The following is a 26,362-nucleotide window of genomic DNA, read 5'->3' as shown; positions in this document are numbered from 1 at the left end:
TGGCCTTTCAGGTGCCAATTCATGCATGATTGTTCTGTGGATCAGGTACCAAGGTAGTCATTTTTCAATGTTTCCAACTTCTGGTTACTTGTCCTGTGCACCCTCAAATATACTAGTCATCATGTATGGCCAGGCTCAATTCTACATGAAAGTCAGCTTTTCAACTTTAAAATGAAAGTGTGATTAAAGGTTGCAATCCTGCTACTAAATATGAACAGAAAGTGTTATGAAATAAAAGATTTATGTTAGACTTGTCAGCCTTAGGGTGGTCTCGCCCTCCAGCCCCCAAAAATGTTTTGCTTTCACTCTCAAGTTGTACTGAATTCATTTTTGTTAGCTTTAGGCCTCTGTGCACTTTACCATGGCTAACCAGTGCGATAGTGCTCCCCTTTAAACATAGTAAAATAGGCTTACACCTAATTGACATATTTTATTTACGTATATGTCCCTTGTAGAGTTTTATACCATATACCCAAGACCTGTAAATTAAATGCTACTAGTCAGTGCAGCACCTATTGTAGCTCCCACCCAAGTGTAGCCCCTTAAAACATGTCCCAGTTCTGCCATTAAAACCTGAAAGCAGTTTTAAACTGCCAATTCACCTTGGTAAAACATCCCACTTGCCAAACCTTGAACTCCCCTTTTAGTACATATATCACCCCTAAGGTAAGCCCTAGGTAGCCCATAGGGAAAGATGCACTGTAATTAACATGTACTTTAAAGTTTTACATGCCCTGGTAGTGAAAAATACCTAGATTCCTTTTTCACTACTGTGAGGCCTACCTCACTCATAGGATAACATTGGGTTACCTTATTACACTTAATAAATACTAACTTTTGATTGGGAACAGATAAAAAATTCATTTTTGGTGTCTGGAAAATTGTAATTAAAAATCCTCTTTAATGTTAAAGTCTTATTTTAAATTACAATTTTGAAAATGCCACCTTTAGAAAGTTGGCATTTTCCTGCCCTAACTATTTGGTGCCTGCTTCTGGGTCACATAACTGGATGTAGTAGGCAGTTGGTGTTTGTTTATTCCTCCCAGGCAGCCACACAATTGAGGAATTAGGTGTGCCAGGATGGGCCATAAACTGGCAGGATGGGACAGTGAAGCTGGGCACAGCCCCGCTTGCACCTGAATAGGCTGTGCCCTGCCTTCACACAAAGGACTTTTTTACCCCTGTGTTGTCCATGCGACAAGCTTGGAACCATGGCAGGGGAAGCAGGAAAGTTCAAGCACTTCAACGGGGATTCTCTAGAAGCTTTTCCTACTTCAAAGAAAAGGAGAGGCACTAGGTATAAGAATAGAATCCTCAGACCCATTCTTCAGCCCACTTTCTGGACCTGTGGAAGGACCATCGGAGGACTGCCTGCTGCTGTGGTCTGTTCTGTACTACACAATAATTATTTGCTGCACCTGGAAGGACTGCTTTGCTGCCTGCCTTAAACACTCAGAGGCCTGCCCCACTGCTTAAGCCCAGTGCCACTGCTTAGACCAAGGGCTACCAGAGTGACTCCAAGGGCTAGTTGGCTGGCCTCCTGGTCAGAGCCACAAAAGGCTCCCTCCATCTTGACCCACACCAAGACTCCGTCTGAGTGAGTCTGAACCTCCCAGGTGGTTCCCCTACAGTCCTGGACACTTTGGTTGTGTTGCTAAAGGTGCCCAGATAGCCAGATTCCAAAACTTGGGACTTGGAACGTTTTTGGCCAAAACCTGCTGTGAGAGACCGGGAACCAGCCTTCACGTTCATCTGCCCAAGTTGCTCCTGCTGAATTCTTCAATGCAGTAGTAAATCCTGTTCAGTGGTCCTTCACCAAATAGGTATCCAGACATATGGAACTTTCATCTGCTATAGCCTTCAGCCTCTTCACGCTGGAGAGTTTCGACTTCCAAAAAATTGACTAAGTCTTAATGAAGAACTCTTCACCAGGACTTCGTCCAGCGGCTCTCTGATGACGATGTTCCCTTCTCGGAAAACACCCTGCTGGATTGTACCTTCTCAGAACATTTTTCTTGAAACTTCTAATTCCGAAATTAAGCACCAACTGGGCCCAATCAACTTTTGTATCCAACTCTCACTCCATTGCGGTCGGCCATATTTGTTTATTGCAACCTGGTCTCACATGACTAGATGTCTGTGGTTGGCTCTTTGATCTCTTAGGCACTAGTTTCTACCTTGAACATTAAAAATTCATAACTCTTGTTCTACTAATTGATATTTCTTGTCATTTTGGCGTCAAATAATTTATTGAAATCTATTCTATTTTTCTAAATTAGTGTGAGATTTTTCTTGTGTTTTCACTTGATTACTGCTTGTGTGCTGCATAAATACTTTGCACATTGCCTCTAAGTTAAGCCTAACTGCTTGGTGCCAAGCTACCATAGGGTTAAGTGCAGGTTTATTTATGGATTGTTGTGGTTCACCCTGGCAGGGAATGTGGCTGTTACTTGAGTAGGATTAACACCGCACTCAACCAACAACCCAATTTTTACAATTTGCTACAATACATGGATAGCCTTTTTACGGCTGTGAAAAGGGCAGTATTCATCAAATTCTGACCGTTAAATCCTACACAAAATATTGGTAAGGAACCAGTTCACTGTCAGCCGCCTGGACTGTTAACAAGGCGGGGACAAATCCCTGCTCCAATTCATATTACTCTGTACGAAGTCTTTGCCAGAAAGAAAATAGTATCTCAGTCCATTATTCTTCAAGCACATCATAAGGCACTCTAACACAGTTTTGTCGATTTGCCTCCATGCTGACTCAGAGGCCCTCCAATGGCGAGTCACTTCATTTATCTATGCTGCGTGGAGAATAACTGGGAACATTTCTTAGAAGTCCCATATTCCCTTTACGGGTCAGAGATAGCCAGCTGTGACACCGGTGTCCTTTGCTTATGCAGCATACTTTGACAATTTGCATTCCCTGTCTAGGTTTGTCTGAGCACCATCGATTTTTAGCCAGACACAAACATTTGCCATGTTTTTAGCAAGTCTAACTTATTTATTCATCCCCTTTTGGAAAGTAGTTTAAAACATAATCTTGTTAGCACTAAGGGCCTTATTTAAATCTCAGTGGATGGAATACTCGTCACAAACATGACGGATATCCCATCTGCCGTTTTACGATCTTCTTAGGATACAATGGGATTGTAATACGGTGGACGGGATTTTCATCATGTTTGTGACCGAGTATTCCCCTCCGCCAAGATCTAAATTAGGCCCTTAGTTTTAGTTTTACTACTGTGATCTTGCACATACACCCCAGCCACTCGTATATCAAGGTGAGGCATTTTCCTTTGCCTTTGTTTTAAATCTGTTCACCTATGGTAGCACTCTTACGAATTAGCAAAAGACAACCCTGCACTAGTCTAGTACATTAGCAGGATTGATAATGAATTGTGTTAAGTATGCTGTGCCTTTATATTGTAGTTCTGTTTACCCATCATAGGACCATGAATTGCATTTGAGTGGTTAGTGGCCTCATTCCCCCCCTTTTTTTTTTTTTTTACTTGTCCGTCTGGTCAAGTCTTGTAAGGCGTATTAGCTCCTTCACAAACTCATAAAGACCAACCTTGCATTAAATTCTTGTTTGTATGTTTTTCTGCTCTTATATTTTGTTTCAGTATAAAGCTTATAAATAATACGTTGAAACAAAAAGATACTCACAATTTGCAACATCATATGAAATTGAAATCACATTTTGTGGGTACATCTTCTCTTGAGCATTTATAGAAAAAATATAATTTGAATTTGATCCAAAGTTCAGATATTTATGCATAAATCAGTAGTATACTGGCCTGGTGATTTCAAGGTCCTTTCCGGTCTTTTACTTCCTGACCTAGTTCCTGGCTGTGATTTTAGAGATGTTCTGCAGGTAAATCATATACTCTAAGATTTAGTGCATCGAAAAACGCTGCATACACCATTGAAAATGAATGTATTTTCTGCAAGCAATCTGGGTTGCAAATGCCACACACCACATAGTGTACACTACAGGCTAAGATAATGGCTTTTGCATGCAGGATCGTAGCTTCAGGGGAGGTGTTTGTAATGTAACCCCCCCTCCCCAATAAATGCATTTTTTAATATATAGTTTGGTACAGAAGCTTTCAGTCGGGCAGGGTAAGATGTCCCTTTCACCTGGAATTTTTATATACTCACTCAGGCAAAAATACACACATTCTTGGCTCTATTTTGATGGTCCTAAAACATGGTTATTTTTCAAAATACTGTCTTTTTTTAAGTACCCCTCACATTTTGCATTCCTTTCCCTTTCCACTGGCCCTTAGGCACTCCTCATGTGCTGCTTCCCATGTAATGATTGACATGATATGCCAGCGTGATAGTCGGAAAATCTGAAGCTCACACACTTCTTCCCCCAGTTTTACTGACCAAGCCACACCACTGTTTGCATGCTTAACTGCTTCCTACTTGGCTGCTGCTGAGAAGCGAGGGTGGGTTGCCCACGCGTGGCTATGTATTTTTACTTTATTAGGAAAAAAATGTTTGTTTGTAATTGTACTTTGAAACGCATCTATTTTCTTTTACGTATTTATCTCTTCATAGATATATTGTCAGAGTTAATGCATCCAACTCAGTCAGCCACTTCATATCAGATGTGCACCCGATCACCGTGCAGAGGAAAATTGTTGCCAATAGCCTGTTTGCCAAGCCATCAGTGTTAGTCAAAGAAAACGTGACTTTTGTGTGCAGAATAAACTCTGGTACAAATGTGACTTACCGATGGACCTACGGAGATGGCACTGTCCGAGCTGGAGGACACATTAGTAATCACGTATACAACAGGTCAGTAAAGTAGCATTCTTTAATGGTGTGTGTAAATGCCCTCTTGTGTTTATGTACCAGAGCAATGACTTGAATGGTGTGTTCGATTTGGCTTTATTCTCCTAATAATACTTGATGTGCGCCACATACTTTGCTCCGCGTTTTTTAAAAAGTAAAAACGAATGCCACTTTTTTGCCTCTCTGAAGTGATTTGGAACATTGATTTCTAAGTGATGAGTGTTTATTTGTCCTATGAAGAGGAGCACTGAGGAGCCCTTAAATAATGCAATGGTACTGGAACAGTTTTCAGATTGAGGCTGCTGCCATCCACGCTATTTCACCAAAGTCCTAGGGATAGTGAAAACTCCACACATCACTCAAAGAATACATTTAGTAAATTAGCCATGCCCATTCAAGAGTAAAATGGTAGGGGAGTAGTCTGTTTCTATTGGGGCAGTTTGGAAAACACTGTCCCAAATATATGACTAAATCATTGTGTGGTATAGTACTGCCATTTACATAGAGCACATTTTCCATTGAAATGACCTCTGCAAGTGGCCACAAAATTTGCATCAAAGATGCAGTTTTAGTGTTTAAAATAAAAGGCGGACAAATCAGAACATAGGGAAATCTGGTTTCAGCACATATTTATTATTTGTGCAACACGCAAATAAAGTTTTTTGTTTTGTTTTAGTCCTATTAAAATATTTTTTTTCTTCACACTTCAGAATTGCAAAGAAACCCGACAAGCCTCATTTGTGCTTTCCTTGCTGCTGATATACTTTAAACAATATTTGTGTAGTGCTTTTAGAACTATTTCAGTTTAGTTGTGTATTAGAAAGCATTTGACATCCTACTATCTTTCCTTTCATGCTGCCTGTGTCCTAGCAAGATTGTCACCTGATTAACATTACAAATTTAGCTCAACCTGAATTTCCATGTTAAAAGAATAAGTAGTAATTCGTCTGAAAACTTTACCTAAAATTTGACCTCTGTCTTTGAAACACACAGGAAATTAAATGAAAACAAAAATGAATGTCCTTTGTATTGGTCATTTTAGTCTTGGCCTCCAGCAAAGGTCTTTTAGGTGTGCAGCTGCACCTCCTGCACCCCTTCTTCCAGTGCCAATAAAAGAATGGGCTGAAATTTGATGACCCAAATGACATTTTTGTAATGTGAAGGAAGCCCCTGCTTGGTACTAACCACATCTTATTCACCCTTAACCTTTTAGCAATCAACTAATTCAGTTTGTGTGTAGGTGAGGGTATTTTGCACTGGTCGCTGGACTATACAGTTCCTAGCCAATACGCACTCCCCAGGCTCTGGTTACAAATGCAAAAAGAACAATTGATGGACAGAAGGCAGAACAATGTCATACATTCACCCCAGTACAGAGATCTGGGCCTAAATCCATCGTTTTTTTGCTCACCATGCCATTCCAGTTTGGACCCAGCCAAATGCAAATCAGTCTTGACCCTGCACCCAATGGATACAGTCCAGCCCGAACTGCCAGGCAAGGTCTTCCTAGGACCGGTTTTGTGCTTTCAGCCCTCATCAGCCAGGATAGCTTGACTCCTGTGGCATGGAGAGCACTGGACCCACGTCTGGGCATACCCGTCCCACTCGGGGTGACAAATGCAAAAAGAACAATTGATGGACAGAATGCAGAACACCACCCTTTATGCTATGTTTGTTTTATCCAGTTGTTGAAAAACATTATTCAATAACTTGTAAAATCAGTTAATTATAGTCCTTTGTCGCTCCCATGGGTAAAATGCAGCGCGCCAAAGCAAAAACGATTAGCATGAAGTGATCTAATTTTAACCTATGAAATATCCCCAAAATAAAGGGTGATTTGCACAAAGATAAATGCAAATGATTAACTTTTATTACAAGTGATTGACAGTAGTTTTTCGAAAACATGACATACCTGGGTGTTGCATAAAAGGTAGTGCCACCAAAGGGTGACACACAGGAGAGCCTGGTCAGTGACTGTTATATAGATGCAGATGACATGGAAGGCCAAGTAGATAGGCCAGCTGCTTTATAATCTTGTGGAAATGGCGAGAATTAAAGATACCAGGGCTATCCTACTATCACAACATTTTAAAATAAGGTCTCACAGGCTTACATACATTCACAATCCCATTGAGGACGGTTACCACAATGAGACTGATCGTTGGGACACCACAAAACCCCTAGAGGTTTCTTGGTGCTGGATGAGGAACTCCGTGATGCAGCATGCCACTTTAAGTGGGCAAGGGTGTTCACAAACGAAGCAATGTATATGTTTGAGAACTAAATAGGGCTGTACCTTGCTTATTTGTGTAAGCTTTGTGTCTTCAAAACTGTCCCAGAGTTCAAGGCACCTAGAAAGCAAGATGGAGTAATCCTGTCATCTGTGAATCTCACCAATGTTTTTCTGTAGTTTGCTCTTCAAAACAAAAAAATGTTTACAGATTCTATTCAGTGAAAGTTGTGCACCTCTCTTGCAGATTCTCCTTCCCATTATGTGCTTTGTGTGAGAAGCCTTTGAAGGCGTAGAGAGCAGAGATGTTTTGAAGTGTGAAGAACTATGTTCTAACAGACAAAAATGTGTATCAGTGGAATCTTCTATGGCATAGGTCAACCAGAACATTTCTCATATGCCATAATGGCTTTAAGAATACAGATAATTGCCATTTAATTTCACTGCTAGTCTTTTTAACCCAAACTAACTTTATGCTATCAATTTGAGAATACCGTTTTTCAAACCAATAATACAGATTAAATGCCCCTACAGCATTGGCTATCGTTACAACCACACAGTAAGTGGTTGGGACAAATCCACCCTTTGCTCTGCTTTCCAAAACTGCACCATTGGCATTGTTTGGTGTGGGGCAGGGGTCTAGTGTATCCTTTGTTAGGTGCAAATCCTGGTTGCCTGATTTTGCATCATGTGAAAACTATGTAGTAGACCAAGTGACAGTCCTACATACTGTGCATTATTGTAATATATTTTCTCTTTCACCACTCTGACCAGTTGTACCTGGGAGGAAAAAGGGTCGATCCTGCAGAGCAGGTAAAGATATCACCAAATGGGACTGCTCAAGACAATCAACTTTGTCTCCACGGTTAACATAGACTCAATTATACTACCATGGTCTTTACTTTTGGGACTCTGGCGATATCTAGCTTTGGGAAAGGTGGACAATGTGTGCTGTGAAGCAGAGGGGAAATCTTGTTTCGTTATCTGTGTCAATTTGACTTACTACACCCCTGAATATCTCTGTACAATTAATGGTATGTGATAAAGTCCAATGTAAAATCTCTGGTGTTTAAACAACTTTTGCATATCTGAAACCTTGCATACTTTGACTAATTGTGGAAGCAAGCAGTAGACTGGGGATCACACTAGTACACATCCTTCCATAGCTGCATTTTGAACTAGTATTCAGTATTGTGGCCACCATCTTGTAGTCGATGGTGACAGCTTCTTCCATCCAAGTAACTTTATCATTTCTGAACCTTTGTTCATTGTACGCTTTAAATCCTTTCAGATTTTGTTTATTGATCAGAAACATTGCTATCACTAGATCTTCATCTAGCACCTTTTCTATGCCTTGTAGGCACATTGTATTCTTTCATCACACTTTATTCATTTTCATAAGTTTCAGTACGACTCCTTGGATATCAATAGATGTGTTACCAGTTCTGTTTGTTTTGTTGGCTTTTTTTCTGTTCTCTCATGGTGTGTTCCATATTTATACATTACGATCGCCATCAACCCTGTGCTCTTAGACTCGCTTAACTCTGTCAAAAGGAGCTCTGCAAATCCAAATGAGTGATTGCCGTCAGCTACCATTCTCCTTGCCTGCCTTAAGTGTGTGTGGTACTTTTTCTTCCTCCTCCTCATAACTTACTGATTGGCAACCTTGTACGACAAATATCTAGCAATTGTAGTAGCCTCATTTGGGATTTTACTATTTTGTCAAATTGTGCCAGGGACCATAATTCCCTACTAGCGCACCCCAACCTAAATATAAGGTCAGGGACTGTGAAATCTCCTGATCTTCCTAATCTGCATGATCCGAATAAAGGCCTTTGGTTGAAATAGGACTGGGTAAATCCGCAGGACTTTGAGTTTAAAATTATGAGGGAGATTCTTAACCTCATTAGTAGCTGCTTCACCCCCAGAAAGTATTCCTGCTGTTCAAGTCGGGTAGTTGCTTTGCACAGCTATCTCATCGGCCCTTTTAGTTAGATCTCCCTCTAACTGTGCCAAATGTGCGATGGTTCAACAGTGCTTGAACAAAATCCTAAAATGAGCCCTGTATACTATCCCCCATAAAAAAGACCTAGCTAAGGTATCCAGAAAGAATTACAAAGCTGTGATCAAACGAGGAAAGCTGAGCATAGGAGTGAGGCCTGGTCACACCTATTGGTTGCCGAGACTCTCAAGGACATGAAAGAATTCGGGGGATGTTTTTAACTGCTCACTGTTTTCAGACGTTCCCTCACAAAACATGGATTCCCTGATTTTAGGAGTCTCGCGAGGTGCACACTTCTCACGCATTCTTAATACCTCAAAAAAGTGATAAACCCTTAGGAAAGGGCTATTGATATGATCCAAAAGATGGACCAAGCTAAACAGCTTAACTTGTAAATTTCAGTAAAGGATATGAAGGTAGCTATAACCCAGGGTATTCACCTCAAAGCTCCCGGACCGGATGAGATCCCACTTGACATTTTTAAGGACAACCTTAGCATTTTGGTCGAGCCTCTATTACAGGAACAATATATCTCTACTGGGCATCTGGGCAGCAGAGCTGTGAGGAGGGTACAGGTGTGTGTGTGTCACATGAACGGCAGATCTCTGAGACCCAACAATGCAAATGTTCTCATTGAAATAAGCTTGCCAGCTGAATGGAAATTATTATTGGGGGAACTCTGTGTGTGGATGTGTGTGTGTGTATTAGAGAGAAATGAGGATAATCTCGTGCACAAAAGAAATGTTTATAATATGTTTTCAAGAATTGCAGATTCCATGTATTCTTGACAATGAGGGAAGGGCAGACATTCGACTAATGGAAGTGGAACATCCTGTATGCATGACTGAATTGGGTATTCTATACTCTAAGGAACAGTACAGGGATATGCCGATAGGACCCTTTTATACACAAAGAGGCAGGTAAAATAGGTAAAATATCACGTTGGATCCGTGGTTTGTGGCACATGGACTAGACACAATGGCTTCTAGGCAAATGTGGCAGAGCTGCTGATTTTTCTTTTTTAGTTGTCTGTTGCAAGAGTGATTGTCATCTGTACATCACAAAGAAGTGTAAAGAAGAAATGTGAGTGAGTGGGCTTTGGGCCATCCCTTATAAGCCAGCGAAGTGTTTTTCATGGTTTACCATTGCATGGGTGGCTGTCTGTTGAGATCATGGGATTTTGAGGATGGTTACATTGTCCCATCAGATTTTGGTGATGGTATTATGTAGTCATTTGGTTCTACTACAGTTGCAATACAATGTGTAGCTTGAAATGGAGACCCAGTGTGTGCGCTTTGTTGAATTTACTTTGCTGGCACAGCACAACACTTTTGCTTTAAATGCTGATTTATAGATTTAATGCTTGCTGCTTGTATTTATAAGCTTGTCATAAAATAAGGGCACAGTTCTATTCTCTAAATACCTTTAAGCATTAATTTGTTCTAGTTTGCTGTCATAATATTGATGGGTTTAAAATGTTTTTTGTTTAAAAAGAAAAGCTGTGCAGGCAAACAGGCTCTCTCAAAGGGTAATGAAAATACTGTCCTAAGTATCTACTAGGCAATATTTTGCTGTTGCTGGGAGTGCTATTAAACTCGCCACCTACAAAACAAATTTTCTCTTCTGCCTCAATTTCATAACATTCTTCTTTCAGTCATTTAAAAATAATTAACAATAGGACTTTTGATAAAATTCAGAATCATATCCTAATAACAGCAGTATAATATATGGGATAAAGTACCCCCTGCCATACATTGTAAGGAATCTGCAAGTCACTGAAGAGTACCATGACCAAACAGAAGAACTGGGCTGAAGGCTGAGTTCCTTTATAAGGTTATGGAACTCGGAAGACTTGCAATATCTTGTTTTTGTGGGACTGTTCTGTGTTTGAGCTGAGTGGAACAAATTGTGAGAGACACCCCACAGTATCATTGGTAAGCCGTATAGAGATCATTGTTAGGACTCCACAAGTAGAGAATTGATGAGTGTGTTGTTAAGCATTCTTAAGGGAGAGTTTCTATACAGAAAAATGGAGATGCTGAAATCATTTGGTTTCACAGATGAAGAGTATTAAAAACTGGTAGGCAATCGGACTTCATTTGAGAATCATACCAACATGTCATCCCCACATAATGAGGAGTTGAACAGACTTCTACTATTTAAAAAGAAAATCAAGAGAATTGATTTACATGGAGAGTTCATGCTCCAGTACTTAAGAGCAGGGACAATGATTAAAAGTGAGAAACATCCCAGGGCTATTTGTCCAAATTCGGAAATTCTTGGGGAGGGGGTCCCTAATCACCAACCGATGCTCTAGGGATTGGATGATGTTTATAGTGGAGACAGCCAAAGAGATGGTATTAGCCCTCCAAATGAGTTGCTAGAGCTAGAAGAGAAAATAAAAAAATCGAATGCTCTAGAAGAGGCGAACAAGAAACTAGAGGAAGTAGAGTGTGCGCTTATCTTTTAACGAATACCTACTCAAGAAAAAAATGGATAAACTAAAAAATGATGTAAGATACTATACAAAAGAAAAAGCTTATCCGTATTTGGTTGAGAATTATTACAACCAAGGGCAATATAAGGAAAGTGATTTATCAAGACAAGGATGAAACACTAAAAAAGTCACCCCCATCTTCAAACACATAGTGAAGGTAACTCCCACCAGATTGACCAAGCCGGGAGAAGACTAATGTTTGACTAGGGTTCTAAGCACCCTCCCCATCTTTCTGCCAGGTGAAGGAGGCACAGGGGCCCAAGATGCCAAAGATTTCAACCCAGATACTGGAGGGAGGGTATAACCCCAGCAACAGAGCACACCAATACCTGGAGACCAGGAATGACCAATATTGGAGACCATGAAGGAGATCCTGATTTTTCATCTTCCAATACTCTTTTGGATACAACTACCAACTCCTTCATCCAAGGGTTTATCATTTATCTCCCAAACAAATGCCAATAGATTTAGGTTATTTAGGACATAGTATCTTTCTGCTGACAGATACGTTTGAAAAAAATCTTTGCATGTTTTGAATTACCAGATCAGAAACAGATTAACACCTCTGGCTTTTCGCCACTTTCAACTTTTACTCCTACCGTGGAACAATTATGTCCAGAGGTTGCCATCTTCGGAAGGGTTGTTCTAAAAAAACTGAGGGAGTGTACAACATACATCCCCAAACCTGTACTTAATCTAGACAGGGAGGAGCAGATGGCCCTAAAATCCCTCTAGAACAATAGACTGGTTATAGTCAGAAGTAGCGGTAAAGGTGGTGGGACAATGTTACTAGACACAAAGAAGTACATTGACAAGATGTCATCTATGCTGAACAACACGGAACACAAAAAGGTAAATATTGATCAAACTAAAGCAATTTGCAGAAAAATACACCAACTGTCCACTGGGTCTATGAATGCAGGGATTATCTGTAATAAAGATATGAGTTCTTAAATGTTACCACCCATCAGATGGCCAGTATCTACAGGACCCACCCTTTAGACCCATAGTTAGCACCTTGGGGTCAGTCACTGAGCCATTATCGAAGAATTTGGACTCATTCCTGCACCCCATAGTGCCACGTATCAAATTGTACATCGAGGGCATGAGGCATTTGATTACATCTGTTGAATGGGTGAGTTTCAATGAACATATGGAATGGCTAGTCACTCTCGATACAGAGGCGTTGTTGTACAGCAACATCCAGCAAGAAGCAGCGATAAATGCAGTAGATCTGTTTATGCAAAAACATCCGAAGGGATCTCCTGTAACTTTCATTCTAGAATGGCTTAAAATTGTTTACGAGAGAACACCTTTGAGTTTGGGGGTACAATGTACCAACAAATCAAGGTAATTAGCACGGGCGTGTCTTGTGCACCCAGTGTAGCGAATATTTCAGGAGTAGGTTCGAAGATGAACATAATTATATTGAACTGACCCCATGTTATGAATCCGTTAGATTCTGGCCATATTACATAGATTATATATTTTTCATCTGGACAGGTGAAAGGGAAGATCTTACAGAATCCATTGAGTGGCTGAACCTATGTAACCGGACTTTGAAATGCACAGCTGACATCAGTCAGGAACAGGTGCAATTCTTAGATATTTGGATTCGCCACAGAGCAGGAAAACTAGAAGTAGACGTATTTATAAAACCAACAGCTTGTAAGGTTACTCCATTTCGATCATTTTCATCCCAGTAGCCAGAAACCGAGCATCCCATTTGTACAATTTCTAAGTTTAAGGCGCAGCGGTATCAATTTGGAAGACTATGATACAGAGTCCGTGATCATGAAAACTAGGTTTGTGAAATGGAGCTACTCACGGAGGCTTGTGCACAATGAAAAGCCACGAGAAAATGCAAAACTAAGGTGTGTTACCAGACGCCTGGTGCTAAATGAACGGATACACCAAATTGTTAAATTCCAAATGACATATTTTAAATAGTCACCCTAAGATTAATGCCAAACTACAGAATCACATGTTCCCCCACCGCAGAAACAAAAGATCTCAGGTAATGTGACCAACTTTGTACGAAAAACTATAGGTGGTACCCAAACAATCAAGGGAACTGTAAACGTGGCCAGTGTCGAGCATGCAGCAACACCATTGAGACTGAAAGCTATACTCACAATGGATATAGATTACAACTCCGCACGTTCACCAACTATAAAACAAAGAACAGTATCTATTAGCTGGTTTGTCCATGTGGGTATGGATATGTTGGAGAAACAGGATGTGGTCTTGCAACTAGACTCACTGAACATAGGTCGGCCATTAAGACTCAGGGAACATATGCACTGTTGGTAAAACATTATATGGAAAAAGAGCACAGTGGCAAAAGGATTAGGTGGCTAATTATCGACAGAGTGATTGACAAGGAAGGTACAGACTCAGGAGAAATCAGAAGGCTATGAGACGTTTTCTTGATTTGCACACTGGACACCCATACCTGTGGCTTGAATGGGGAAATTACATGGGAGAAAGCCATCAGTTACAGTAGCTGAATTGCACACTGCCAAGACAACTCCCATTGTTTCCCCTTTTGCAGGAAGGAATGGTTTTTGGTCCCCAGTTAATGGAGTATGGGAGGTTGAGAATAAGCTTTACATGATCTCTTGCTAGAAGACCCTCGTCTTGGGTACAGAGAGCCAAGCAGTGGGCATTTATTCACAGGACAGCTAGTTATGAACCCCAAAAGAAATTATGACTCCTATTCAGGATGGAGGAAGTGCATGTATGCCACAGAGTATTATTACCACACATTGCTGTTTACTGCCTTTAATAACCCCTTTAAGTGGAATCCATTTCCAATATGGCCGCTACAAAACATGGTAAAAAGGAGACCCCATTAGAGGTCCCTTACTATATGTTGGGGCCAAGGGAGTATTGAATACTCTATTAGAAAGGATGCTGGCGACAAGTTTGGGAGTATTTAATCAGCATGCGGGTTACTTTAGGTGCAGACGTCTGAGACTATGACAAAGTCCTATAATACTCTTGGAAGACAGTAGGTTGGGCCCATTTCAAGATGGGCACGATTACATTTAGCAAAGTAGTTGGAATAGCTGGGCTCACTCCCCCCAGATATTTAAAAGTGGAAAGGCGATGGTGTCTGCAACGCTACTTTCATTGAGGCCGGAGGCTGCAGCGATTGTGGGATGACAACAGAGGGTAAGACGCGCCAGAACAGGAAACTGTGGCCATATAGGAAGAGGCATTGGAGCTTGAATACTTTATGGACAGTGGACCCGTTATGGGGGAATTGAGCGCAAGCTATAGGGGGGCATAAATGTCACTGGAGTTAGTCTCAGTCGAATCATGGAAAGTAGGAGGCTACAGCGAAGGAATAGCTGTGGGATGCACTTAACCACACTCGGGCCATTAGGATACTAGTGTCCGACTATCATAAAAGTGGCCCACTGAGTTACAGTTACTGAACTTGCGCAGGGGAGACCCGGATGTCAGCATATGCCTCATACATCGGGCAGTCAGGCAAGGACCAAGTACAGTGTGCTGGATAGTAAGGGCACAAGTGAAAGTTAGTGTAATAGGTTGTTTCATGGAAGTACATAACAAGGATCAAGCTTTGACCTGTTTCTGATATATTATGCTACTATCTTTATTAGATTTGGAAAGAAAGCGTGTTTGATTTTCGTGAACCCCATAGGCTGTCCACCCCATATCGAGGAAAATAGAGAGTGGCTTTGTTTGCACTGTTAATATATGCACATGTATACACATTAAAAGGATCAGGACACACTGCTCACCCCGATGGTACGTGCATATATCCTGAGGATACATGTAGAGCTACAGTAGAAACACATGGGTCACAGTCAAAGATGAATGCAATGGTGGTGAGGTTTGGTGTCGACCAGGAGATATCAGGTGAATTGTTCCCGGCACGATTGGTGTTTCTCTGTTTACATTTGAAGGGCACACACACAGTGGAGGTTATCTACTGCACCTGGGTGTCTACAAAAATTATTTGTATTCTGATATGCGGCCCAGCAGGGATTATGTTGTTGTTTTCCAGGTTCTGAGAAGTGAAGTGAGGTTGTGCATTGTGGCATTCCTGAGTAAGGCACTGTCTCTGAAATGCGTTTTGAACAAATTTAATTCCAGCCACAATGATCAGATTCAACTAAAGTTGTGACAATATGCGAATTCTAAAAATGTTCTTTTATCTGTGAATGTACAAAATATCTGATGGATTGAGAACAAGGATTATTTAACTGGACAACAACATTGAATCACGACCAAGGAACTGAGTTTGTCATTTTAACCCTGGAGTCCAGAGGGACCTAGAAAAATTAAGAATATGGCAGTATAAACGTATTATTGATGTATTACTGTACTGTTTGAAATAATCCAAAACTAATGTGGTTGTATACAAGAGGATATTTTAGTGTGTGGATGCAAGTATACATGGATAGATATGTGGGTGTATACATGCATACATAATGGGTCAATGTAGGAAATATGAATGTGAGAGTTTACAATGACATGTTTTTAAGATGTAGATTTGTGATGTCCATGACCTCCTGTTTTTCGAATTATTTTGGAGATGTGTCCTCACAAATCTGAATAGATGTATTTTGCGAAACTATAGATGAACCTATGAAATGGTTACTGCGCAGAAAAGCAAATACATTTTTAATACAACACATTATTCCTCAGGCTGTAAATTGCTGTGTGAATGGGAGACTGAAAGCATCACTGTAAAATAAATAGTTAGGTTAACGGGGGAATTTGTTTTCAATATCCTTCTGTACAGTAAGGGATACTTTATCCCATATAATCGTCACACCATCCCTTTTCCCGCAAACCACTTAAATCCTTGGTGCAGAGCTCTTTAATTTGAAAGACTTAGCATGTTTGCAAATATGAATGATAAAAATAGAATCTATTGCAAAATGGAACACATTAAAAAAAGCAGTTAGAATGCAGAAAGATTCCAACTTTTTTATAGTTATTTGATGAGTGCAAAAAATAGACATGCTCTCATACATATTTCCTTTGTGCTCGTCATTGTAAACTAGAACAAGCATTGGCATAGCCAATAGGTCTCGCCTTTGGGACCTTATAAGTGTTTAGCCATGCAACATTTGCATAACTAAATACTTATAAGGTCCCAAAAGCGAGACCTATTGGCTATGCCAAGCGGCCGTGTGGCCGCGAAAGTGATCGCGATCAAACATCAGAGCGGTAAAAGCGGCGCGCACGCCCGCACACATGCACTGCAGCTCTAGGCTGGCCTGGTAGCACTTTTTGGAGCCCTCTCAAAAAGTCTCGCCAGACCAGCGCATGCGCTGGGTCAGGCGGGACCTAAAAACAGCAGCAGAAGAAAGGAAAGCTACATTAGTTTTCATTCTTTAATCACCTGCATACTGAGGACGGAATGTTTCCGTCCTCAGCCACGGTGATTGTGTGCTGAGGACAGAACCGTTCCATCCTCTGCACACAACCAGGACATCCCTCTGCTGTTCACAGCAGAGGGATTCCTTTTTTCTTTTTCAGCCTCGGGAGCTGGGGAAGAGCTACCCCAGCTGCCCAAAGCATTTTTTTGTATTTAATGTAATGACGATCGGTGTGCATGGCTACCCCCACTCCTCCAAAAAATGGGCTCAGTCTTTCTGCCTTGCCCGGGGGCATATGGCCCAGGGACTTTTTCTTTTGTTAATGTAGGGTTGGGGGCTGCCCGGAATGGTCATGGCAATGCCTTCCCAACCCCCATGAAAATGGGCACAGTGTTTCTGCCCCCTTGGGGGTATATCACAGCAATAGCCCCTATGTGCCCCCCCCCCCAGGGGGCAGAAAACCCACTAGGCACCAGGGACTATTTGGACTATTTTGTTTCTTTGTTCAGGGGTGGGGCTGCCCAGAATGGGCATGCAGTGCCCCAACTCCCCCCAAAAAGGACAGTCTGGGGTTATTATGCCCAGTATGCACTAACCAGATGAGGGCATGATGCCTACTAGGCACCAGGGATATGGTTATGGGCATGTTGGGGAGCATCCCCTTAGTCAAGGGTAGCTCCCCCTTCTTTTAGACACATTTAGACACATTTTAGCCATTTCCATCACCCCTTGGGGACAGATCAGTGATAGTTTTTGGCTTGGCTTGTGTGGATCCTCCAGCATTTATTACCCAGAATCCTCTGTAAACCTCAAATTTAGCTAAAAATTCAAATTTTTCTCACATCTCTGAGTGGAAAAGATGAAGGATCACTGTGCTGGCACGTTTTCCCTACCACCCAGCATTTCCCTTGATCTCCTGATAAAAAGTATAACTCACTTGTGTGGGTACCCAAAGCAGAGTCCGCCTCAAGACGTATATACAAAAAAAACTGCCCTTATGGACACGCTTCGCTTCTTCCTCAGTTTTTCATTTTATACGTTTTAGGCTGCCTCTGCTTTGTGCACCCACACAAGTGAGGTATCATTTTTATCGGGAGACCCAGGGGAACACTGGGTGGTAGGAAATTTGTGCTGACACACGGATCCCCACAGAAATGTTAGGAGGATGGGATTTTGTTTTAGCTGAGCCTCCGTATTCTCACCTGGGTCTCTAGTTTTCAGAAATGCCTGGATTTGGTAGAGTTTCCTAGATGGCCACTAAACTCAGGAAGCTTAAAATCCTCCACAAGAGCAAGGCTTAACTGTGCCTCTGGGCAGGGCTCCATAAGACGGGCTACCTTAAGTGCAAGATTCCGCTGAAGACTTTCCTTCATGGCAAACATCTCCGAGATGACTGAACTAGATATTTTGCCCTTTCTGTTCATGCCTTTTCTGGGTAACATTGGTGCAATGGGTCTAACCTGGTAATCCTAATCCAGTGAGACTATTAGTAGGGTTCTCACTTCCTCAAATCCACTAACAACCATGCAAAGAATTATAATGTCAGTAGACACCAAACCTGGGTCAAGGGGAATGAGACAAGGGACCAAAACAGAGACACTGGCTATCTTTACTCTGCGTGTTATTACATTGGGGCTTAACCTCTACGGCAGGGGCTTGATATCTACAACAAGAAAAGTACTCTTTCAGTATTTCATGATTTGCCTTCCATTTCACTAATCTTAATACAACATATGATCTACCTGGTGACAATCTCCGTATAATCCCTTTTAGGTTTCGCCTAGGCAGCGCATGCGCTGTCTCGGCAAAAGATGCTGTATACAGTCTAGTGGGCTGAAGCTTCGCCCACTTTCCGGCCATACATTTTATTGGCTGTACTGGAAAAACCCTGCATTTTTATTGGTTTTTGGTGTTTTTGTCCCGCCTCCTGACTGCTATGCCGTCATTTTTCCTCTTCCGAGGCTATCAGCCCATTTACTATTAAAACCGGTTTGGTTCCTTGTCTTTCCCCGTTCCTTCCCGCAGTCTGTAACTTTTTTTTTAACGCAACCACCCCCTACCCCCTCCTGTTCGTGCCTTCTTTCATGCCGGCACTTCCATTTAAAATGCAATAGGACTCGGGTAAATCCGAGTCCTATTGCATTTTCAATACTTGTTTGTCCCTTGATTGGTTGGTGCCATTGCACTATATTTTGCCTGGCCTGTCCTAATGACATGCGCAATACAAACGCTGCCTTATATTCTACGCATGCGCCAAAACTCAACGCGTTTGTGGATTCCCTGGCTCTCACAGAAGCTGCAGCTCTACCTGTTGGTAACGGTCTTTAGTTTTAATTTTTTAATAATCAGTCTGCCAATTGCGATGTGGTGTTAGATAATTTGTAAAATTAACATGAGGACGCTTTACATGCTGCCATGGGCGTAACTTTAATCTGCAGGTCGTAGGTTCCAGGCCCCACGTTAGGATCCATGTCCTTCCCTGAGTATGTCATAGCTGGCTATCCACGTTCTGTGCAACCGGCTATATGGTCACATCTATAATCACTGCGTTTCTTAGGCAAGCGTCCTTATGCCGCCCGACAAGCCTCTATTCACATGACCCTATAGCTGCGTAATCTAGCGGCGCAGCCCACCCCATGACCCAAATCCCTGTAACTACATACAGAGCCCACGTACTCTCCCAGAATTATTTACTTATCCACAGTCTTTGACTTCCAATGCACCCTCCCCAATACTCTGTGTGGCTATATAGTCCGACCCCATCCTCAAGGCGGGTGCAGTCTCTGTCCCAACTCCGGTAAGCTCTGGTGCGCACACTGCCTAGCAACACCCTATGTTTTCTACTTTGTGTACATCCCTCCCCATTTATTGTAATTTCTGAAGATTTTATGCACACCCAAAGTGTATGTTCTGCGAAAGATGAGTGCATAACCAGTCTGTGCCACCACAGGCTCCGTGTGCACATACATCCACATGTACTTGCCATCTCCGGGCTATGTGACAACATCTGCAGTTCATGTCTTCTGATAGGTTGTGTTCACAACCCCAGTCTCTGCACCTGTAAACTGTGTGCACAACCATAGCGCTCAATCTCCTATTGTTGTTTACATATGCACCATCCCTGTTCTCTATGCACTAACCTATTAATGCTGGCCCAGCACGTAATTCTCCAGGCTCAGGCAGAATAGGTTACACTTGCACAGCCTATCACCTTCCAGGTCTAGTGTACACATCCCCAGTTGTGCTCCCCCAAGCACAAATGACTTGCTCTACCCGTACATCCACAGCTATTATGCTTCTCGGGCTGTATCCGCAGACCATGCCCTCCCCATACTAGACACACAGCCATGTTGCCCATGCACACACCTAGACTCACTTTTTGTTTCTGCATATCCGGAGTCCATGCTATTTTCCTTTTTTTCTGCTGTTGCCATCCAACAAACATCATGGGGAAGGGCAGAAGATCATTGATCATGTACTAGTTGCCATTCACTTCATACGCAGAGGTTGACAGAATTCACAGCTGGTAAAACATGCATAGTTATGACCTGCAGAGACGAGTGTGTGAGCGGCTAGTGTGCTTAGCAGAGATGTGGGTGGCATCTCTCCTCATACGATATCTGAGCAATTTCTAGCAGATGTGGTTACATCTGTCCTAATGCCATGCATATGTTGTGCTGTATTTTGCCTTATTAGTGTATGATTTATTACCTACACAAACTTGTGCTAAAATGCTGCATATAACAGAAGCAAACGTGACACCCAGTTGAGGTAATAAATCTGAGCTGCTGGGCCATGCAATTGAGAGAACGGAATATCACAGTGTGCAGTGTAAGGGGAAGTACTGCAGGTGTATGTATATACTCTTTAACACATTTTACGTGCCAGTCGCCTTAAAGTCAACAGTCTCTGCATAACAAACTACTCCCCACTACATATGTCAATGTACAATCCGCATGCAAAAGCAAGGGCCAACGGCAGAGTTATCTAATATGTTATGCCATATGCGCATTATCATACGAACTGTGCTGAAGTGTACTGCCAAGACCCAGTGATAACATAATCCGCAAAGAAGGCCAGATGTTGTTAGTAAGCGCTATACTAATGCAATTTACAATAAATACTGGCAGTGCTCGTTCCCAGTTTAAACAACCAGGTGCTCACATCAACATAATCTTACTCCCATAAAGACACGCTCTTAGACTGCGGGCATAAATGCGCGACACGGGCAGTTCTATCCCTACTGTCTAGTGCTTACTATCTGATTTATACACAGCCCTATGCTGGCTGTCCTTGACATGTGCGTCACAGCAGTCCTCAGCCAGGGCCTCTCTCCACTGCACACCAATGGCAATTTATACTCGGGGCACTATTTTCTCAAATACCTTTCTCCTGCCTGCTGTTCCACGCAGGGCATGCTCTCTCCTAATGCTTTTTTTAAACATCTTCATAGCACGGGTGCTGAATGCCAGTCAGTCAATATATCTTTATTTCGGCATAAGCCATAAAAGAGACATCAATGTACAAAATCCATTTTACAAGTCATTAAATAAAAAACAATTTTAAAATATTTACAAGTTTTAAGAATAAGTAAAAAATTATTTCTCTTTCAGAAGATTTGCCCTGATGCACCACATGCGATATAAAAATCTGGATACTGCATAGACAATAGAAAGATCAGTATTTGTTTTTAGCAGTCTATAAACTTCCATACAACGTGAAGAGCCCAAATTCCTACATAAATGTATGAGCTCACTCCGTCGAATTTTACAATAGCCTTCACAAAAAAACAGAACATGTAAATCAGTTTCTTCATTAGCTAAACATGCAGGGCAACCCTTATCTGTACCGTTGGACCATTTATTCGTCACAGCATGGAGCGGGAGACATCCATGAGGAACTGCAGAAAAAGTTTCCTGGCGAGAGTGGGTTGGATCACATCAAGGACTGATTCCAGGGCATTTATACATTTAAACTCTAAAAATGTAAAAGACATGGGCCCAGATCTGGTACCTGTATTCATATCATTCATATGTACCTCCCAGTACCTTTCAATCAGTTTTTTACGTGTGACATTAAAACAAGTGACACTTGGATTATCCCATAAATCGCCAAGCCCCATGAGAATTCGATATTTTTTAATGTATGCAAGCCACGGATATCTCCCACTCCCAAGGGTACTAAGGATCTCAATCAGCTCATTTTTAAATGACACTAGTTCCGGGGTTGTCCAAATCCTTCTCCAGTAAAGGAGAGGCCTACAACCAGCCTCTTTAGTGATAGGTCTTACGCCAAGATCTAGGCGCAAGGGAGTCAAGGGAGTGCTCTGTGGTAGCCCAACTAACTGCCTGAGAAACTTGTTCTCGGTGATTGTAATAGAGTTAGTTGTAGAATGTCCCCAAATCTCGGCACCATATAGAGTAGCACTTCTTATCTGGGTTTTATAAATTTCTATCACGGGACTTAGTGGTTTGTAATGTGTGTTCTTAAAAGTTTTTGCTAGTCCCCCTGAAGTTTGGATTAATTTGAGATTGGCCTTGGTTAATTGGGTGGCCCAGAGCATTTTTTCATTTAAGGTCACCCCCAGATTCTCTAATTCCTGAACTCTTTCTAAAGGAACTCCTTTCAGGTGAGGACCAGGATGGGTGTATTTTCGCGGATTAAAGACCATATATTTAGTCTTTTGTACATTGATCTCTAAACCGCGATCCTTGCAAAAGCTTAAAAACCCGTCCAAAATCCTCTGGAGCCCCATAGGGGATTTAGAGAGAAGGAGTGTGTCGTCTGCAAACATCAACACCGGTACAAGACCCTGCGCCAACCTAGGTGCATCAATGTTCTCGCATTGGCGCAGGGCGTGCACCAGACCGTTGATGTATATGCAGAAAAGTGTAGGAGCTAAGACACACCCCTGTCTCACTCCCCTCTTTACTGGGATAGTATTGGTAAGATCCCCATTTTTCCCATATCTCACTCTTGAATAGTTCCCTTCATGGAGGCGTTTTTTTGTCTCAAGGAGGTAGGGGGGAAGCCCCAGCTCCCGCAGCACCCTCCAGAGTGCTTTTCTAGGTACCATGTCGAAGGCACTTCTCAAATCAACAAAGACCAGATAGAGACTCCCCCTTTCTACCTCCACCGTTTTCCAGTAGAGGTGCTGGAGCCTAAATACCTGATCTAATGTTGAAATTTTCGATCTAAACCCAGCCTGGAGATGGGACAGAATTTCATTTTCCTCTAGCCAGGTTTGGACTCGATCTAAGATAATTCTGGAGAAGACCTTTTGCGAGACGTCAAGCAAACTAATTGGCCTATAATTACATGGGAGAAGTGGGGAGCTTTTTTTGAATATAGGGATAACCTCTGCCCCTAGCCAAGATTCAGGTATATCCATCCCAAGTAAAATATTGTTAAAAATCACACATAAAAATGGACCCCAAATTTTAGGCTCTCTCTTAAAGAGTTCGCCCGGGACATAATCTAGACCTGGCGCTTTTCCTGGAATAATTCTATCAATAGAGGTTTCTACCTCTTTGATAGAAATCAGGGGAGGATCTAGTTCTAAACTGTGGAGACTATTAGGTATTGGACTTATATAAACTGCACTATCAGGCTCCAGAGAATAAAGGGCCCGGTAGTGAAGGACCCAGCTTTCAGCCGCAATATTGGGTTCCAGGGGTGTCTGCCCTTCACTAGATCCAGTAGCAACCAAGTTCCAAAAGCCCTTAACATCCTTACATTCAAGGGCACTTTTCATTTTGTCCCACTGTGCTATACCCCATGTTGTCTTGGCAGCAATAATGCTCTTTTTGTATTGGGCCCTAGCCAATTTAATATTGGTTTGGGACCTATCTTTAATCGCTGCGATGAGGGCTTTTTTGGCTTCGGCATAGCTTTTATCAAACCAAGTCACCACTTTTTTGTAACCCCTATTGGAGGTAGGATTTGCTTTACTAAATACCTGCCTTAATTTACAAAAAATATTATCATTCACCGCTCCAACTTTGGAAAATAGGTCAGGGCTAATACTAGCATCCAGGTGGTCATACAATTGCTCAAAATCAGGAATTATACTCTCGTATAGTGTGACCATATTTTTATCACACCTCTCCATCTGTGACCACTTTACCTTTCTCTTATTATTGGAGAGAAATAAATCCTTCCTGATTGAATATTCTAACTGAATGCTGAATGCATTTTCAATACAATAGGTCTTACATTTACGAAAGTTTTATCTATTGCCATTGTAAATGACAATGCCTTTTATTTATCTTTTTTTTAAATACTCATAAATAAAAGGCATTGTCATTTACAATGCCAATAGCTCAAACGCTTGTAAATGCGAAACCGATTGCATTGCAAATGCTTGTTTTATTGGCTGAAGCTCCTTAAAACTGAAAGAAAATGAAGCTTTTATGAAAGATATGTACGAAAAAATAACCTGAACCGTGATATAAGTTTGTGTAGATAAGTACGTTCAGTGACCATAAAATCAAGATTGAGATTTGACCGATTCTCAATATAACACATTCATCAGCTGCAACCTAATAAATTCACATTAGTGTTGTACATTCATTTCCCCCGCCACTGACAACAACTAAGTACAATTAGTGGCTTGAAAGTCATATGAACAAGACTATACAAGTTGAGGACTCGTCTTGTTTCTCTTATGAAAGAAAGAGCCATAGAGTTCACAATTCTTGGAAAGGATGACTGTAGTACTTGCAATTAAATCACTGTCCTAACGCCTCAACTGCTAGTGTCATGGCAAAACACTATCCTGTATCCAGTAAGTCTTTGATAACTCCAGCTCCATCAGGAGTTCTCATCTCCTGGCAACAAAGTTTGGCTGCAGTGAATGCTTGTCTTGAAACTAGTTAAAGTTACTGTCTTCGTGGATATGTCTGACCAGTTAGGCATTCCCTGAAGTGCACGAAGGGCCTCTGGAGAATGTGTGCAATCAGGGCTCAAGGACCTCTGATATGCTGTGCTGAATCTCTTGATCAGTGTACAAAATGTTGTGTAAAATTTTACAAACTGGATGAAAGTCCCTCCTGTTTCCAAAACAAGGATTTCGTAGGTGAACAAAAACTTTAATTTGGTGAATAAATGTTTTTTTTTTTAAAATCAGCAGGATTGGCAGCAGATACCCATTGTGTGCTTTCCCCCATTGGATTATTTACCTGAGATTTACGTCCACATTCAGGTTTTGCCGGTTTAAAGCAGATTAAAGTGGGAAAGGATAAGGATTCTGGAGTCTGAGGTTGATCACCTTTTTGGCTGGAAGGACACTTTTAGGTCTCTCTATCTTCCACAACTCACAATGATTGTTGTTTTGCACTAAAGTGAAACGCAAAAAAATAAACTCCTGTGTGGGTTTTCTTGCTACGTGTTTATGGTTTGGTTGAAGTGAAGCCAAACTTCTTGAAACAACGTTATGGGTATCCTCCACGCTGAAATAGGCCCAGCTTTCTCTAACAGCATGCTAGTTAACGCTTCTAGTCTGGGATGGATTCAGTGAATTTTGGTGTCTGAGTATTGGTATCTTCTCCTTGCTCTTCAAATTGCACGCAGCTTATCTAACGTGACTGGGTGTTAATTGTGTATTTTGCATCGGATTTGATGACATGATTATGTTGATGAATATCAAGAAATGTCCTCAGCAAGTGCTCTAGTTTTACACCGGATTATAATGAATTGCCTGCCACCAGGGACATCTTAAGGATCTCGGGGGCCCTGGTCCAAACGTAATTGAGGGCCCCTGTTCGGGACAACTTTGGATTCATGATCCAATTTCAGCTATTTCATGCCCTTCTTTTGCAAGGTCACGAAGTGCACAGGCACACTGATCCAAATTCTAAGTGTTTACACCTAATATTCAAGAATAGTAACGTGTTTTTTTAATATTCTAATATAGCAGCAGCTCACTAATATTGCAATAATCTTCGGGAGCCCCTCCCATTTCTCATATGTGAGGTCCTGTTTAGATCGAATAGAACCTGTTTTAATGAATATTGCATGGTGTTGAAAAACATACATATTTCTCTGTAAAATGTCTGTAATAGACTCCAATACATCATCCACATTAAACATAAATGAAATGAAAACGGTATTTAAACAATATGTTTAAGAATTATTCAGGGTCATCAGGGCAAGACTCGCAGAACACAGCTGGCTCCATCAGCGACACCTGAAAGGCTGCCTCCTGGGGCCAAGGCCTACGTTGCACTTGCCCTAGAATGTCTCTGCCTGCCACTGATGATTAATTGCATAGTGAATTGTGTGTAGGGTTCCCGAAAGAAAGGCTTTTTATATTGCACCCCCCCCCCCCCCCCCCACTAGATGATTTTGCCCAAATTGTTGTCATAGTATGCAGTTCACTTTCTGTAGATGGATGTTAACAGTATTCATGTTTGTATTTTGCTTAGTTTGAGATAGTTTATTGAATAAATACATATAAGG

The 26,362-nt window shown here is 41.6% G+C and overlaps 1 protein-coding gene across 1 annotated transcript in view; it reads left to right on the top strand.

Moving 5' to 3' along the window:
• Positions 1-26,362, top strand: part of PKD1L1 (polycystin 1 like 1, transient receptor potential channel interacting) — a 1,386,277-nt gene that overhangs the window by 505,642 nt on the left and 854,273 nt on the right. Inside the window, exon 18 of the mRNA XM_085607392.1 lies at positions 4,575-4,814. Within this exon, the coding sequence (XP_085463518.1) occupies positions 4,575-4,814 (240 nt within the window). The remainder of the gene's footprint in view (positions 1-4,574; positions 4,815-26,362) is intronic.

The sequence above is a fragment of the Triturus cristatus genome, chromosome 5_2 (assembly GCF_964204655.1).
Source record: "Triturus cristatus chromosome 5_2, aTriCri1.1, whole genome shotgun sequence".
Taxonomy (NCBI): Eukaryota; Metazoa; Chordata; class Amphibia; order Caudata; family Salamandridae; genus Triturus; species Triturus cristatus.
Note: the sequence above shows the minus strand (reverse complement) of the source record. Positions and strands in the feature narration are given on the sequence as shown.